Source organism: Pteronotus mesoamericanus, unplaced genomic scaffold, assembly GCF_021234165.1.
Source record: "Pteronotus mesoamericanus isolate MK-2021 breed Mesoamerican mustached bat unplaced genomic scaffold, CSHL_Meso_final scaffold_582, whole genome shotgun sequence".
Classification (NCBI taxonomy): domain Eukaryota; kingdom Metazoa; phylum Chordata; class Mammalia; order Chiroptera; family Mormoopidae; genus Pteronotus; species Pteronotus mesoamericanus.
In genome coordinates, this window is record NW_026555323.1 from 3724337 (window position 1) to 3740503 (window position 16167).

Sequence of the window (16167 nt, forward strand, 5' to 3'; positions counted from 1 at the left end):
TAAGGGCACAGGTGGGCAGGACCGGGCCCCGAGCCTTGGGATGGGACTGTCTGGCAGACATGGATGAGGCGGCTGACCTTGAACTCCCAGACATCTTTGTCTGAAAAAAAATTGGCCTTTTAGTGCAAAACGCACACACACATATAAACACTGTAGGGACTTTTTAACTATTTTTTTCCCTTGGTTTTCTGTTATATGGTCCTGCTTCTTCCCATGTCTAGTAATTTGTTATGAATATGCTAGATATTGTATATAAAAATAACTAGAGATATTTTCTCGGGTCAAAAAATGCAGGACGGTTAGGATTCAGTTCTGTTCTCCCTACGCTCTGGTTCCACCCTTTGAGTCACGTTTTTCTCTTAGAAGAAGTGGCCCGGGCGTACCCCTGAGTGGCTTTCTCAGTGTTCTCAGCACAGGGCTTTTGTGTGAATATCCGTTTTCATTTTACTTGGGCGAATACCTAGGAGCGCGATTTCAGGGTCATACGGTAAATCTGTGTTTCTAAGAAAATGCCAACGGTTTTCTAAAGTGACTGTTACTTCCTGTCCCTGCCAGCAGCCTGAAAGGGCTCCTTCGGCACAACTCCTCAGCCGCACGGTTTCAGTTGCTGGAACCTAACCTGCCCCATGCGTCGCTGCCCAGTCGGTGCCGTGGGGTAGAGGGGACAGTAGCTCTGCTCACTATTCCACTAATAACGCGCTCGGACAGTGTTCGTCTCCTGCTCCCACAGCCTTGGACTCAGTGCATTTCCCCACCGAATTTGTCTTTGCAGACATGTAGCATCTCAAAACCTTGACCTTCTATCCAGCCACAGTCCTGCCAGGTGAGCTCAAGGGTCTAACCGAAGAGCGTCTCATGAAGGACGTATTTACAGAGGCGCGGGCCTGGTTAAGGGAACTCACTAGGTTGCATCTAGCCAGGGACTACCAACAGCGGGACTCGCCTACCCCTGCCCTCAGCCAGGGCGGTGAGAAAGAACCGCGTTACCGGAGCCCAGGGAGAGCTTGACGCCCGGGAAGAGGCCACCTGACAGAAGCTGTAACTGGTCGCAGCCCAGGACAGAAGAAACCCAAGTTTCTGGAGTGGGGGGGAGGGGAATAAAGATTCTGACTTCGCTCTTCTCCCTCCCTCTGGATGCATGTAGAGCCTCTCATTGGTCAGATTCCACCTGAAGTCGGAAGGCAGGCAGGATTGGCGCAGTGGTCCATGGAAGTCAGCTTGTGGGGACACAGAGCAGGGCACAGAGGACAGAAAGGCAGGTCAGTCCGGGACAGGACAGGGGGTGGCCAACGAGAATGGCCAGCACAGAGGTTACTGTTACTTTTGTTACTTAGAGTCCACTTTTGTCCTTTGCTGGATGAAGACTTTTGTTTCTTCACCCCAAGTCCTGCTCGCCAACGTGTCATCACTTGGGGCGATGCCGGTTTGGTGTCATCCAAAATCTAAACTGTGACATTAGCGACCACCCGTGCTCTTGGTGTAAATATGCAGGGAAAAAAAATTAAATGCAGCGGTTCCACCTGAGCCCGTGTAAATGGACACAAGGAGGTACATCAGAGGCTCCCTCTCCCCGCTCCCATTCCGTGCGCCCCTTCTCCTGCCAGTGCCTCGGACGGACAGTGTTTTATTCGGTGGGTCTGTTAGTTTCCTGGGGTGTCTAACAAAGCACCATAAACGGAGCAGCCCCAAACCATAGGGAGTGACATTTCGCACTTCCAGCGGCGTGGTGTGTGGAATGAGGGGGCCCCCTGAGCCACACTCCGTCTGGAAGCTGGGAAGGGGTCGAACCTTCCTTGCCCTTTTCTCGCGAGGGGGAGTTGGTCCGTCGTCATCGGTGTGCCCTGGCTTGTCAGGGCCTCCTCGCTCCAGTCTTCTGCCTTCACACCACATTCTCCCTCTGTGTCTTCACATCATCTTTCTTCCACGTGTGCGTGTGTCTCTCTCCAGATTTCCTCTTTTTACAAGGACACCGGTCCCATTGGAGTAAGACCCACTCCAATGACTTCCTCTTAACTTGATCACCGCTCTAACACCTCTGTTTTCAAATAAGGCCCCATTCTGAGGTCCACGGGGCCAGGACTCCAGCCTGTCTTTCTTGGGGGGATACAATTCAACCCGCAGTAGTGGGTGACCTAAATCTTCTTCCCAAAGGATCCAGGTGCTTGGTGATCCTGCCTGTAGAGGTCGCCAGCGTTCTCCTCAGGCCGTGGTTGCACGTGGAAATGCCGGAGGCTCCTCCCTGCATTCTCGGTCCTTTGTAACAGCAGCACAGCCTCCCCGACAGTTGGGGCCAGTCATCCTGGCCAGAAGAGTAAGTCACTCTCTGCCTGTTGGCTCAGTAGCATAGGGACCCCCACCCCAAATGGGCAAGGGACAGGCTCCGCTCCCAACAGAGGTATGTCTAGGTTTCTTACTCTTTTTCTTTTTTGGTAAAACCATTCTTTCCTCAGGTACCAAGGCACACAGTCAAGAGATTCTAAAGCTTTAGAGATAAAGGAAATATTCTAAATGTTTTCAAAGAGAAAAAGCCAAAGACATAGTACTGGGCATCTGAACGGCAATGAAATTTCCAGTGATAACACTAAAAAATAGAAGACAGGACCAACGCCTTAAAAATGTGGATCCCAGAAATCTCAGCTAAAGTAGACTTGCTTCTGGCCTTGCCTCTGTAGTCCCAGCTTTCCCAGGGCCGCTTAGGCAGTGGTTCTACTCTCCGGATTCCAAAGCATAGGACTTCTCCTTGCCTCTCCTTTCTCTTTGGCCCTGTAGAGTTATGCTTTTATAAATATTTAAATATTTATAAATATTTTTATATATAAATATAAATATTTGTAAATAATATAAATATACTTATGTGTATATATACGTTATGTGTATATATACATAAATAAATATAACTATAAATACTAATTTTCAAAGAATTAAAACATTACATAGTGTATACTATTGTATACTGTGATATCAATATACTTAATGTGAAAATTCTGCTGAGCATACGTTAATCTTTCTTTCATGACCTTGAAAGCACCACACCTGAAGCTGAGGGTACATTAATCATGAATGAATACAAGATCCCCCTGAGTTTATTTTTTTATTTTTTTAAAAGATACTATTTATTTTTAGAGAAAGGGGAAACGAGGGAGAAAGAAAGATTGATGTGAGAAACATTGACCAGTTGCCTCTCGCACGCCCCCTACTGGGAACCTGGCCCCCAACTCGTGCCCTGACCGGGAATCGAACCAGTGACCTTCTGGTCCACAGGCTGGTGTTCAGTCCAGTGAGCCACGCCAGCCAGGGCAAGGTCACCCTGAGTTTAAAACACTGGCTCTCAGTGTGACTGCCTGGCCTTGTGGCCTGTCCTCGCAGATCTGAACTTCAAGGGTGTTCTCTTCCAGGAGGAATATCACCAGCGCAACTTCACAGAAGTGCTGTCTCCCAACGTGTACAACAGTAAACTCTGGGAAGCCTCGGGCCACCGGCAGCATCACAGCGAGAGCATGTTCTCCTTCGACGTGGAGAAAGACACTTTTGCCCTGAAGCCCATGAACTGCCCGGGGCACTGGTGAGCACTGAAAGTCAAGCAGGCCTTTGCGTGGGGGCCGAGCTTTCAGTATTGTTACGTGTTTTGCTTTTGGGAGTCAACAGATTCCTTTAACCTGAAGGATGTGGGTTCCTAGCTGTCTTTGCCCAGTTATTTCATCCTGGAAAGTGAGTTTACTGTTTAAAATAAGATTGATCTTTGGCAGGTGTGCAATGTTAGCTAGAAACCATTTAGTTTTTTGCGCTTCTTAGAGATAATGTTATGTATCAGTTTCTATAAATTATTATAGTATTTCTCTTCATGGTCATAATACACTTCAAATACACACATTTGCCAAACATTTTGTTCGCATCTTTTGTTTGGGTTGGTTAATAATAGGGCCAGTGAGGTTGTAATCAATGAGTGACTGGGTTTCATTGATTCCAGGATAACTTTTCCACCCACATTTCAGCATCTCTGAAATTGGCATGCATCTACAACCAGAGGCATCTTAGCGTTATGTCATAATTTATTTAATGGGTTATTTTTATTCTTAGTGGTACATAAAGTAATGGCACATCTTTCAATCTGTATTTTCTTAGAGTCTATGCAAGAATGCCATTATCATAAAGTTGATATGCAAATTAAGCTCATAAGACACACCAGTTTTACAACTGGAAGTGAACAGACACAATTTCTCCACACAAAAAAAATCTCAGTTGTTATAGTTTTGCATCATCAACATACATAGTTTCCAGTAAATGGACTTCAGAAGGTAATTATTAAAACAGACCTCTGAACACTGACGAAAGCTCTTTGTCCCTTTCAGTAAACACTAAAAGAAGATCAGCTTTATGCTGGCAGCCTGTTCACAACATATAATTACCTTTAGTTTTATGAAAACTGGCATGTGAAAAGTCTGTACCCTCTCTTTTTAAACAGAAGGTGGAGGTCAACCGAGCACTTTGTAGTGTCTAAAACACTTGCCTTAACAACATCTTAACTCAGTTTCCCATGAGGTACCGTTTGAAGCTGTAGTCTGTGATTTCAGCTCTAATTATGAGGAAGGCTGAGTGGAAGAAGAGAGTGTAACTTTGTATGGTTATGCCCCAGAATAAGAAAGTCTGACTTCAGTGGGGTTAGCGGGGAGGGGGCACGGGAGCTGCTGGGAGTGCTTTCTGCAGAAGAGAAGCCTCTAACGTGACAAAGAGTGTTGGCAGCGCTTGGCGCTAGAAATACAGAGGAGAGTAAGGCAGGCCCTCTCCTCAGGGAGCAGAGTGGGAAGTGGTCTTTGAAATGAATTGTCACGGGGGAATGGGAATAGGAAGCAGCATCTCTGGTTCTTAGGACCTGTAGTGTTGCAAATTCTAGGTTCAGCACTTCATAGGAGAAGAAACGTTCTCAAAACTTGTGATCTAAGAACCAGCATAAAGCGTTTACCAATCTTGAGGCGTAATTGTAATTTGTTCATATTTAGATAGTTGTTTAATCTTTTCTATGCTAAGTGAAAGCTGAGTGTTTATTGCCTCTTTTCTAGTCTAATGTTTGCCCATCGTCCGCGGTCTTGGAGGGAAATGCCTATTAGATTTGCCGATTTCGGAGTCCTTCATCGAAATGAACTGTCGGGGACTCTAAGTGGCTTGACCCGAGTTAGACGCTTTCAGCAGGATGATGCGCACATCTTTTGCACGGTGGAGCAGGTAAACAGCAACACCATGCGGTAAGGTGTGGCCTGCACACATTCCGAGTCTTGTCTTGGTCCTTGAGTCTCACGGAATCTCTGAGTCTTCCAGAGTCGCTGTGAAATAAGAAGTTTGGTCTAGTCTCTGAGGTCTCATTCAGCTCTAACAGTCTGTCATGCTCAAGTTTGGGTTGTAGATCAGTAATATCTTAGCATGACATTTATTACTATTTTTCTTTTACGCTTCCTTCAGTTTTATTGACTTAAATACAGTACATCTAATATCTCAAGGGATTTGGGAGAATGTTGGATGTTTTTGTTTTTCAATATTGCATAGAAGTTCGACTTTTACTTTTTGCAGGTTTTCCTGTTAATTCAAATTAAAATTGTCATGTGAAGGGCCACTTTAATGATCAGGGAAAAAACAAAAGACATGAATTAAAAATATGAGGAATGAGAGGAGTGAGATTACTACAGATTCTATAAATATTAAAAGGATAATAAGCCAATATTATGAACAACTTTATGCCAATAAAGTCAACGACTTAGACGAAATGGACAAATTTTTTGGAAGTATTTACATATTTCTTATTGTTTGGGGTTTATTTTGCCTTTTTCCCCCCAAGATTATGAGGTGGGAGCCTAGATTATTGACTTGAGACTTTTCTTCTTTCATAATATCCACACTTAATGCTCTGTACTTACTTTTTAGCACAGCTTTTGCTCTGTACTTTTAATATATTGTATTTTTATTTTCACTCTGCTCAGGGTATTTTTCCTTTAATTTCTCTTGCGATTTCCTCTTGAATGCATGGCTTATTTAGAAGTGTGTGTTCAGTGTCCAAGTGTTTGGATATTTTCCTCTTATCTTTCTGTTACTGATTTCTAATTTAATTCCATTGTGGTCAGAAAAAAACACTTAGTATGACTTCGATTTTTAAAACTTTGGCTGAGGTTTGTTTCATGGCCCAGGACACGGGCCATCTTGGTATGTGTGTTTCGTGGGACTCGAACAGACGCGTGTTCTGCTGTCGTTGGGTGGAGGGTTTTCTAAATGACAGTGAGGCCCTGGTTGGTCAATGGGGATGTGGGTCTCCTCGCTGGCTTTCTGTCTAGTTGTCCCGTCAGTTGTTGAGAGAGGGATGATGAAGTCTCCACCTGCGTTGTGGATTTGTCTGTTTCTCCTTTCAATTCTCTCGGTTTCTGCTGCGTGTATTTCGCAGCTGATGTCTCAGGACACAAGCTCTGCACACAGAAACCAGCTGTACCTCCCTGTTCGAGCAATGAGCACGTGGACGATGAAGTTAAAAATACAGTGTCATTCATAATCACGCAGAATAAAAGTAATACTTAGGTGGAAATCTAACAAAATAGGCAGAGGACTTGTGTGCTGCAAGCCACAACGTGGCGGTGGAAGAGACCCCAAGCGCCTTCACATTAACCGTTTGCAGAATTGGCTCCTCTTTGGCTTCCCACACCACGCTGTGCTCCTCCTGGGACACCAGGCCTGCCCCTGTCCAGTTCATCACAAGCCCTATTGACAGCGCTCCCTAAACATGTGACTGATTCCTGAATAACCTCATGCATTCCCAAGTGCCCAGCATCCAGCTCGGTGCTTAGCGCAGAGGCGATTGCTGTCAGGCGGTGAGGGAAAGGTTAGCTGTCCGGCAGACGCATCAGATCCTCCGCGTTCCCAGGGCTTCCCTCTGGTCTGGACCCGCATCACCACGCTCCTGAAATCTCGCCGGGTTCCTCAGGGGCCTCTCTTCTGACCTCGCCAGTCCGTTTCCCACACTTTGAAAGAACAAATCGATCATGTTAGTCTCCTTAAAAAACAAAAAACAAAACAAACCTTCATTGATATTTTTCCATTTTTCTCAGGCTAAAGAGTGTGGACTCTATCCTGGCTTTGAAGGCAACTTTCTCTCGTTCCCTCCTGCCTCCTGCCTGTCACCTCCCACTGTCCCCATGTTGTCCCCCTTTTCCATCACACAGGGCTCGGTCCCACGGCAGCTCCCTGTGGCTTCCCTGTCCCCTGAGCCTTTACACGCAGCGTTTCCTCTGCTCAGGAGCTCCTGTCCTTCCTCTGCAGGGAGGACTATGCCCTGTCCTCCCGCTGCAGTTTGGCTCTCGCTTCCTCTGGGCAGGCGTTGTCCCCGCTTCTGTGTGGCACTGTCACGGTGAGGCGCCCTTGCCTGCTTCCGTGTGCGCCGCCGGCACTGGGCTAGGGGCCTCTGGCAGCCTGCGCGTGCCTGGCACGTGATAGACATTCCCCGAACATCCAAGTAAGGAACGGACAGACAACCCTCACCGTGTCATTAACTGTTCTCTACAGCGAAAATACGCTTTGTTTCTCTTTGATGTGAAGAACGATTTTATTTTTATTTTTAAAAACGCCATAATGGATTTCATTGGGTGTTCTATTTAAAATATTTCCTTTGCTCTGATTGCAGATCGAAGAAGAAATAAAGGGCTGTTTGCAGTTTTTGCAATCTGTGTACTCCACGTTTGGATTCTCCTTTCAATTAAACTTGTCCACCAGGCCCGAAAACTTCTTAGGAGAGATTGCATTATGGGATGAAGCTGAAAAGGTAGGAGGAGCAAAATGCTTCCTCTCCATTTTTGTGACTAGGGAAACCGCCCAGGTGGCTGCTATCACCTTGTATGAAGAGACAGTGGAATTTTAGATGGGGAAGTTCTGGGATAAAGGTGCCAATTGTAGAACATAGTTACCCAGCTCGCTTCATAATGATACTAACAACAATACCATACATTTGTTTCACACTTTAAAGTTTATATCAAGGTTTGTTTATGCTTTTTTAAAAAAAAAAAGATTTTTATTTATTTCTTTTTAGAGAGAGGAAGGAAGGGAAAAAGAGGGGAAAACATCAAGGTGTGGTTGTCCCTCAAGCACCCCCAACAGGGGACCTGGCCAGCAACCCAGACACGTGCCCTGACTGGGAATTGAACCAGTGACCCTTTGGTTCACAGGCTGGTGCTCAATCCGCTGAGCCACACCAGCCAGGGCTGTTTATACTCTTTTCAGTGCCAGTTGCTAATGATAACCAGTGTCATAGTTTCTAAAGAAACCCTCTGGCTCCTTCAGCAGCTCTGGTCTGTCGTCTCCCCCTTGGAACCAGTGTAAACCCCTCAGCTCCGTGGAGTCGCATTCATCAGCCCCACCCCAAACCTCCCTGTGCCCCACCTTTGCGGAGCTGCAATGACTCACTAAGATCCCTACCAGCATTGCAGCCCCATAGCCTCACCAGTCCAAGCACATCGATGTGTCTGAGCCCAACCCAGACACAGTCGAGACCTCCAGTGCTATTGGGAGCGAAAGCCCTGGTTTCCCTGGGGAAGGAGGACAGACAGACAGACAGAAGGAGAAAAATGAACCCTTCGTTTTTCCTTCACCAGGGGGCTGGGCAGTGTCCCCAGTCAAGACCTGAGAAGTGGCTGGTTCAGGCTCGTGTCCCACCCACACTTGCGGCCCCTCTCGCCTACACCGAGGGCTGCCTTAGCCTTTCCTGGCTACCCCTGTCAGGCTTCCCCGTCTCTGTGTCCTCAGAGGCCTCGTGGCAAGCAGTGACCTCTGCCTTATGCTCTTCCGCGAGCCGGGCCTCCGTGTGCCTTCCCTTCCCTGAGAGCCCCCAGATTCCTCCCATCGCCTAGCTGTCTGCTGTCCTGGGCCTCATTTTCCCTGCGAACGCATGCGCATGTCTCCTTTCAAAGACAGAGTAAGGGGGGAGGGCGGCCTCCCAGCCTGTGAAGTGCGTCCACGGTGGTGGCCTTCCCGGGTGCTCAGTAGGAGGGACGCTGCCTCCCCGGGCCCTCACCCAGCACCAGCTCCCCGCCCACTCTGACGGAGGCCCTGGACCAGCCTGCTGGGACCCCGGGACTCAGCTTTCTCCGTGACTCTGGCTTCCGCCCCAGACACCACCACTGTTGGACTTCCCATCGGGCACTTCGCTCCCAAGTGTCCGCCCCTTCGTGGGCATCCATGTGTCTGGTGAGGGCAGGGATATGGATGGTGTTTGGCGGTGTTCTGGCCTGGAACGTGCTTCCCGAAGAGTCTGGATTCACAGGGAGTAGCAGCGGGACCAAAGACCCCTTTTATCATTAATACTTCTCTGTGCACCAGCCTCCTGCAGACATGGACATTTTCACACACATTAACTTAAAAGCATGTATATGTGTTAGGCCGAAGACCAAAGTGGGCCTCCTGCTCCCACACCGTGTAAATCCCAGCACCCCAGCTGCACGTGCAGCACTGGGGGAGATGCAAGAGAGCTGCCCCCTTGGTCTTCTCATCACCTAACACAGTGGAGGAGGCAAACAAGATCCAATATCTCAAGCCTTTCCCGTGGGGAGGGCCCCCCTGCCAGAACCGTCTGGGAACCGTCACTGGAAGGCGGGAGCTGAGAAGTGGGCGGGGCAGAGAGGCCCTGCGTTGGCTCAAGGGCCGAAGTGCCCCTCCCTAAACGCGTTTGTGGAATCCCGGCACAGTTTAGTAAATGATCTTCTTTTCCCACCAAATGAATGGTGTCTGTTTCCTGAAAGCAAGCACCAATGTAATCAATCACCTTTATGTGTAGTCCTTGCTCAGTAGTTTCCTGAATGCAAAAGATGCTCAATAAGTATACGTTGAACTAAAACAGAATGTAATTAAGATTTATGAGAACTTATTTTTCTGAGCCAGTGGCAAAAAAGATTAAAATGTACAGGACAGTATGTGTTCAGTGGTCTCACCTTTTTTGAAAAACAGCAACTGCAGAAGAGTTTGATGGACTTTGGAAAACCGTGGAAGATGAACCTCGGAGACGGAGCCTTTTATGGCCCTAAAGTAAGTAGCCCATCTGCTTCAGAACGAGTGCAGTTTGAAAGAAAACTAGAAACTGTCTGAGCAAACATCGTTTCATTTGCAGATTGATATAAAAATCAAGGACGCTCTTGGCAGATCCCACCAGTGCGCTACCATCCAGCTTGACTTCCAACTGCCTATTAGATTTAATCTCACATACGTTAGGTGAGTGATCAAATATGATAAATGATGAGGAACTCATTCTAATTATGTGTCTCTGTTGAGTTTTGAGTGTTCCTTATATATTCTATTATTCATTATACATCTATATATTGATGTGTATTTGATTTGCAAATATTTTCTCCTAATGTGTGGCTTCTTTTATATTTCACCAATGTCTCATTTATATAGTTTTTCTTTTATGGCTCAGGCTTTTGGCATCATATATAAGCACAGGTAATGGAAGATTTCCCCTATGCTTTCTCTTAGAAGTTTCCTAGTATTAAGCTTCGCATTTTGATCTAAGATCCATTTTGAGTTAATTTTTGTCTAAGATGAGAAGCGTAGGCCAGAATTCACTGGTTACGTCTAGATATCTGATTATTCTAACATCACTTGTTGCAAAAGGCATCCCTTCTCCATTGACCTGCCATTGTACCCTTATCAAAAACCAACCGGATATATTTGTATGGGTGTTTCTAGATTTTCAGTTCTGTTCCACTGATCCATTGATTATCTCTCTGTCAGTACCATACTGTTTTGACCACTGTAGCTTTATAGTCAGTCTTAAAACGAGATGATATGAATTCTTTGTTCTTTTACAGAATTGTTTTGGTTCTTTTAATTCCTTTGCTTTTAATAAGTCTTCAATAATTCCTGGTGTGAGTTTTTATTGGAAGTTTACTGAATCTAGAGATCAGTTTGGATAGATTTTACTTACCTACATTGAGTCTTCTAATCCACAAACTTCTATGAGTCGTTCATCAGTTTTTGTAGATTTCAATATACAAGTCCTGTACATGTCTTGTTAGATTTATACCTAAGTATTTCATGTGGAGGAAGCAACTGTAAATGGTATAGTATTTTTTAACTTTGGCATTCATATATTCATTTCTAGTATTGAGATATACAACCAATTTTTTTATGTTGGTGTTGTATCCTGAGGCTTTGCTGAACTTACTAGTTCTAGGAGTTTTTTCTTTTTTCCTCTTGTAAAATTTTGAGGATCTTCTATGTAGACAATTAAACCTTCTGCAAATAGGGAAGGTTTTTCTTGTCCATATGCCTTTTATTGCCTTCTCTTGCCTGTGGCATTGGCTAGAGCTTCCAGTGCTACGTTGAATGAGTTGAATGGTGTGTTCACCTTGTTCCCAGTCTTAGGAGGAAAACAGACAGTTGTTCCCCCAAAGTACAGTGTTATGTGCAGGCCTTTGTTCATGCTGTTTGTCAAGGTGCAGAAGTTCCCCTCTATTCCAAGCTTTCTGAGGGGTTTTAAAATGAATGAGTGTTGAATTTTGTCAAGTTCTTTTACTGCATCAATCGATATGACCATGTGATTTCTTCTTTAGCCTGTTCATCTGGTGGAGTACATTGATAAGGAACATTGCGCCGTGCTTTGCTGCGATAAATCCCATTTGGCCGTGCGATGTTTTGACATATACTGGACTCAGTCTCCTAATAGTTTATTGAGAACTTTTGCGTGTGTGTTCACGTGGGACATCGGTTTGTAGTTTTCTTACCTTGTACTGTCTTTGTCTGGTTTTAGTGCCTGGGTAATGCTGGCCTCATAAAATGAGTTGGGCAGCGGTCCCTTCTCTTCTGTTTCTGGAAGGAATTGGGGCTGTTAGTGTAGAAGGAGCATGTGTCTACACATGTTATTTCGAATTCTTCTGTAAGGAAGATTTGCCTCTTGTTCATTTGTGTATTCAATTATTTATTTATATCAGTATAGACTTGTGAATATTAATTTTATACTTTGGGTTATGATAAAATGGAACATTTAAAAGTTTTTCTGGCTCAAATAGTGCCAGCCTTTGCCATTGGTAGGCTTCTGTGTCCCTTTTATATGCCCCATCCTTTCTCTTTATTTAAAAAAAAAAAAATTAAGCCCTGGCTGGTGTGGCTGAGTGGATTGAGCACCAGTCTGTGAACCAAAGGGTCATTGGTTCAATCCCCAGGTTGCAGGCAGGGTCCCCAGTAGGGGACGTGCGAGAGGCAACCACACATTGATGTTTCGCACCTTCTCTTTCTCCTTCCCTTCCCCTCTCTCTAAAAATAAATAAAATCTTTTTTAAAACTGTAGAAGCTATGAATAAAAGCATGTCATATATTTTTAAAAAATTTTTTAAAATTAGCATGTCTTTGCTCACTGGCCCTACAAGATGCTACAGGCTCACTTGTATTTTTCCCTAACCCAGCTTTTGAGTTGGTCATTTTTCCAGTGGGAAATGGGATTTTTAGAACTGAAGACTACAATAAATATCATATTAGAGGATGACACACAGAAATCAAGATCTGGATCCCAATGAGACTTACTCCTTGCTTTTTCCTGATTCATAAAAGATACTATAATTGGAAGAAAACCTTATTTCTAATAAAGATCACATGGCATGCTTGAAGATTTACAAGGAACCCATTGCTTTACATAGTTTAGGAAAATCACTTTAAGGTAGGAAAGTAAAGTTATTACTTAATCTTGAGAAAACACTTCAATGTGTGATTTTTATTTTTTCAGCAAGGATGGGGACGATAAGAAACACCCTGTGATCATTCATCGAGCCATTTTGGGGTCCGTGGAAAGAATGATAGCCATTCTGTCAGAAAACTACGGGGGGAAATGGTGAGTGGTCTGGAAAAGAAAATCCATATTTTTTTGCTTATTCTTAAAACTCATGTCTACAAGCTAAAATTACTGTGAGAGAATTGGTGGCTCCTGCCTCATCGTCATTAGCAAGTGTCCAAACAGCAAGTAAAAAATTCTTGTTACCTCCGCCAAATCAGAAAACAAAGGCGGGGCAACGTGAAACGCTCCTTTACCTCTCGAGCTCAGGAGAATTAGAGAGTTGTCTTCTCGCCATTTCAAGCCCTTCGTAGTTGCTGTCGGAGAACATGAGGCCCACACCCCTAGGGTCCCTCCTCTTGCCCAACTGCCATCCATCCTTCAACCCGCGTTGTTTACCTCTCGGAGTACCAGGTGCCCATTGACTTTGGAGGGGACCCTGGTTCACAAATGGCCCTGAACAGCTCGGTGGCACAAATCCAGAGCCCAGCCTGACTTTAGGAGGAAGCGGGGGAGGTAAATGCCCATCAGTGCAGGGTTTCGAGTGGTGCATCTTTCGGTCCTCTTTGCCCGGCAGGAAAATGGCCGAATGTCAAGGGACGCTGATGCGCGGGCTCTGGTTATTGCTTTGGCTACAAGGTCAGAGACTGAGAAGGAGTTAGGTTGGGAAACAGAGGACAAACAGATTTGGGGGAGAGGAGTGTGGACGGTGGCTCAGAACGGGCCGCGAGGGCAGTGGTATTGCCCACCCGAAGGCCCCCACTGTGAGATTTTCAGTATTGAGATGCAAGAGGCTGATTCTGCGTTCGTCAGCTTCTTTCTCCCCCTAGTGGTGGCTCAGGGATGGATGACCAAAGTGGCCCCGAGGACAAGCGTGGGCTCAGCAACTCGGACGCCACCAAGTTCCACCTGCTAGGCCTCTTCTGAAGACGCCATCTGCCATCATTTGTCGTCAGCCCTGATCCCTGACTTGCCACCATAACCCCAAGGGAACAGCCAACTCTCTCGCGGCAGGTTGATGATATTGCGTCCCTTTCGCCGTGCAAGGGCCAGTGACGTCACCTCCTAGAAAAAGACACCCGCTCTGATTTGCTTTGCTCTTCCTTTCTGCCACGTCTCTGCCAGCGCTCCACGCAGAGGCCAGCTGAGCCGAGCCCCTCTCAGAAGCACAGTGGTCCTCGTGACCACGGAAGTGACTTTGTAGCAAAAGGAGGGGGCACCGGGCTGACATTGTGGGGCTCACTAGTGCGGCGGTGGGGCGTGTGGCCTCCCCACCTTGCCGCCGACCCGCGCCGCCCTCCCTGTCAAAACGCCCGGTGTCCCCTTTTGTGTACTCTGCTGCCTTTTACCTCTTAATATAATTTGGTTTACTTCCACAGCCCTCTACGGAGCCTGCTCTCTTGTCGGTCTTTCTTTACATCAATCTTTGGTTATTTTTTAATCGTGTAATAAATGCTCATTCTGAAAAATACCTATTTTTCCATCTTTTTCAGGCCTTTCTGGCTGTCCCCTCGTCAAGTAATGGTCATCCCTGTGGGACCAACTTGTGAAAACTACGCACTTCAGGTAAAGTCCGAGACAGTTAAAGTGCGTAGTAACCCTGGTACCTAGTGTGGGAAGGTTATTGACTTGAAATGCATTCATGCCTTAAAATACTTACAGTACATGCCTCACTAACACGTTCGCTTCACAACCATGTTTCCAGTAATTGGGAGCAACACCTGAATCAAGACTATATGCTGTACCAGAACTATTACCTTTCTTAAGGTTTTTGAGAAACTGGTATTGTAAAACACCTGACGTTTAAGTTATTCTTTTCCACGTGGCTCTATTAGGGAAGAATACTTATATTATCTATTGCTGTGTAACAAATGACCCCAACACTCAGCTGTTTAAAACAACAAACACCTATTGGCTCAGAGTTTCTGTGAGTCAGGATCTGGGAGCAGCTTGGCTGGGTGGTCCCGGCTCAGGGAGCCAGGAGGTTGCGGGCGGGGGGGGGGGGGGTGCCAGCTGCCAGGGCCGCAGTCTCCAGACCCGCTCCCATCTTCGGAGGCCCCTGCAGAGTTGGCCTGAACGTCCTCCCCACACGGCAGCTGGTTTCCCCCAGAGGGAATGATGGGAAGGAGCTGGAGGCTGCACGTGCTCTCTCATCCCAGGAGTGACTTGCTATCGCTCCTGCCCGTCGCTATGGTCACGCAGACCCAGCTGGTACAGTGTGTGCACGTGGGGCGGGGGTGACATGAGGGTGTTGCTACCACGCATAATGCAATAATAGGGCGTTTTATTTTCTCGTAGGTATCCAGTGCCTTTTTCGAAGAAGGATTCACGGCCGACGTTGATTTAGATCACAGTTGTACACTAAACAAGAAAATCCGAAATGCACAGCTGGCTCAGTATAATTTTATTTTGGGTAATTTAAATTTATATCTATTCTCCTAAATGCTTGTTTTTCACACTCTAATTCCAAAAGCCGAAATAAAGAATATGGTATAACTACTTGATTATCCCGTATCCATTTAACTGTTGAATTACTTGTACACAAAGGAGAATGTGTGGTGTTCCTGGGAAGGCTCTTCCTTGGTCCCCTTTGTTCTTTGCTGGAAAAAGAGTTATAAACTTCCACGTGAATCCTGTGGTCTAATAACACCAGCATGAATTAATATCTCAGACAAATGATGGGGGAAAAAATGAAAATGACCTCATCAGTACAATTATACTCCTTATATTCCAGCCATATAACAGGCCTAAAATCTTCTCCTTTGCTTTTCTGATTTATTAGAAACCTTTAGGATTACACTAATGCGTGGGAAAGGTTCCAGATTTACGATGATCAAAAGAAAAGAATTAAGTGAAAAAAAAGTCATTTAGGCACATGAATCATTGAATGCAGAAACGAAAATTTTGACTTTAAAAATGATTCAGAATCAAGAGAAATTGATATTGATATGCCTGCAGGCATGAAGTTAGCTCCTGGAAGTTGAAAGATTCTGTAGAAGGCAAAATTAATAGGCATAGAGTTGTCCTCTGAACAGTCTGTCATCGCAAGTGTTTGTCGTAGGCACGGTGATGTTTTAAACAGGCTTCTTGTGACATATTTCACATAGCTTAGACAAAGATGGAATTCCCTAGACAGGTACTGGAGTGTCCATTCACATGGAAGGTGGAATTGCATAGCCAGATCATTGGAAGAGAAAGAGGAGAGAGGAACGTAACTCTTACCCAGGGCTGTTTCTCCCCATTTCCGGTCCCTGTTCTGTTCCGGTTCTTTGTTTCTCTTGGATATTTACTTTACTCCTCTTACTTGATGACCAGTTTCTTCCTTCCAGATGGCAAGGAACATGGTGGCCGGTTCCTGTGTCATCTCACAATATGGGACACTAGAG

The 16167-nt window shown here is 45.7% G+C and overlaps 1 protein-coding gene across 1 annotated transcript in view; it reads left to right on the forward strand.

The window, feature by feature from the left end:
- Positions 1–16167, forward strand: part of TARS3 (threonyl-tRNA synthetase 3) — a 36843-nt gene that overhangs the window by 19656 nt on the left and 1020 nt on the right. The window contains exons 11-18 of the mRNA XM_054561962.1: positions 3396–3562; positions 5058–5220; positions 7655–7792; positions 9967–10044; positions 10127–10227; positions 12737–12841; positions 14275–14347; positions 15080–15194. Coding sequence (XP_054417937.1) covers positions 3396–3562; positions 5058–5220; positions 7655–7792; positions 9967–10044; positions 10127–10227; positions 12737–12841; positions 14275–14347; positions 15080–15194 — 940 coding nt within the window. The remainder of the gene's footprint in view (positions 1–3395; positions 3563–5057; positions 5221–7654; positions 7793–9966; positions 10045–10126; positions 10228–12736; positions 12842–14274; positions 14348–15079; positions 15195–16167) is intronic.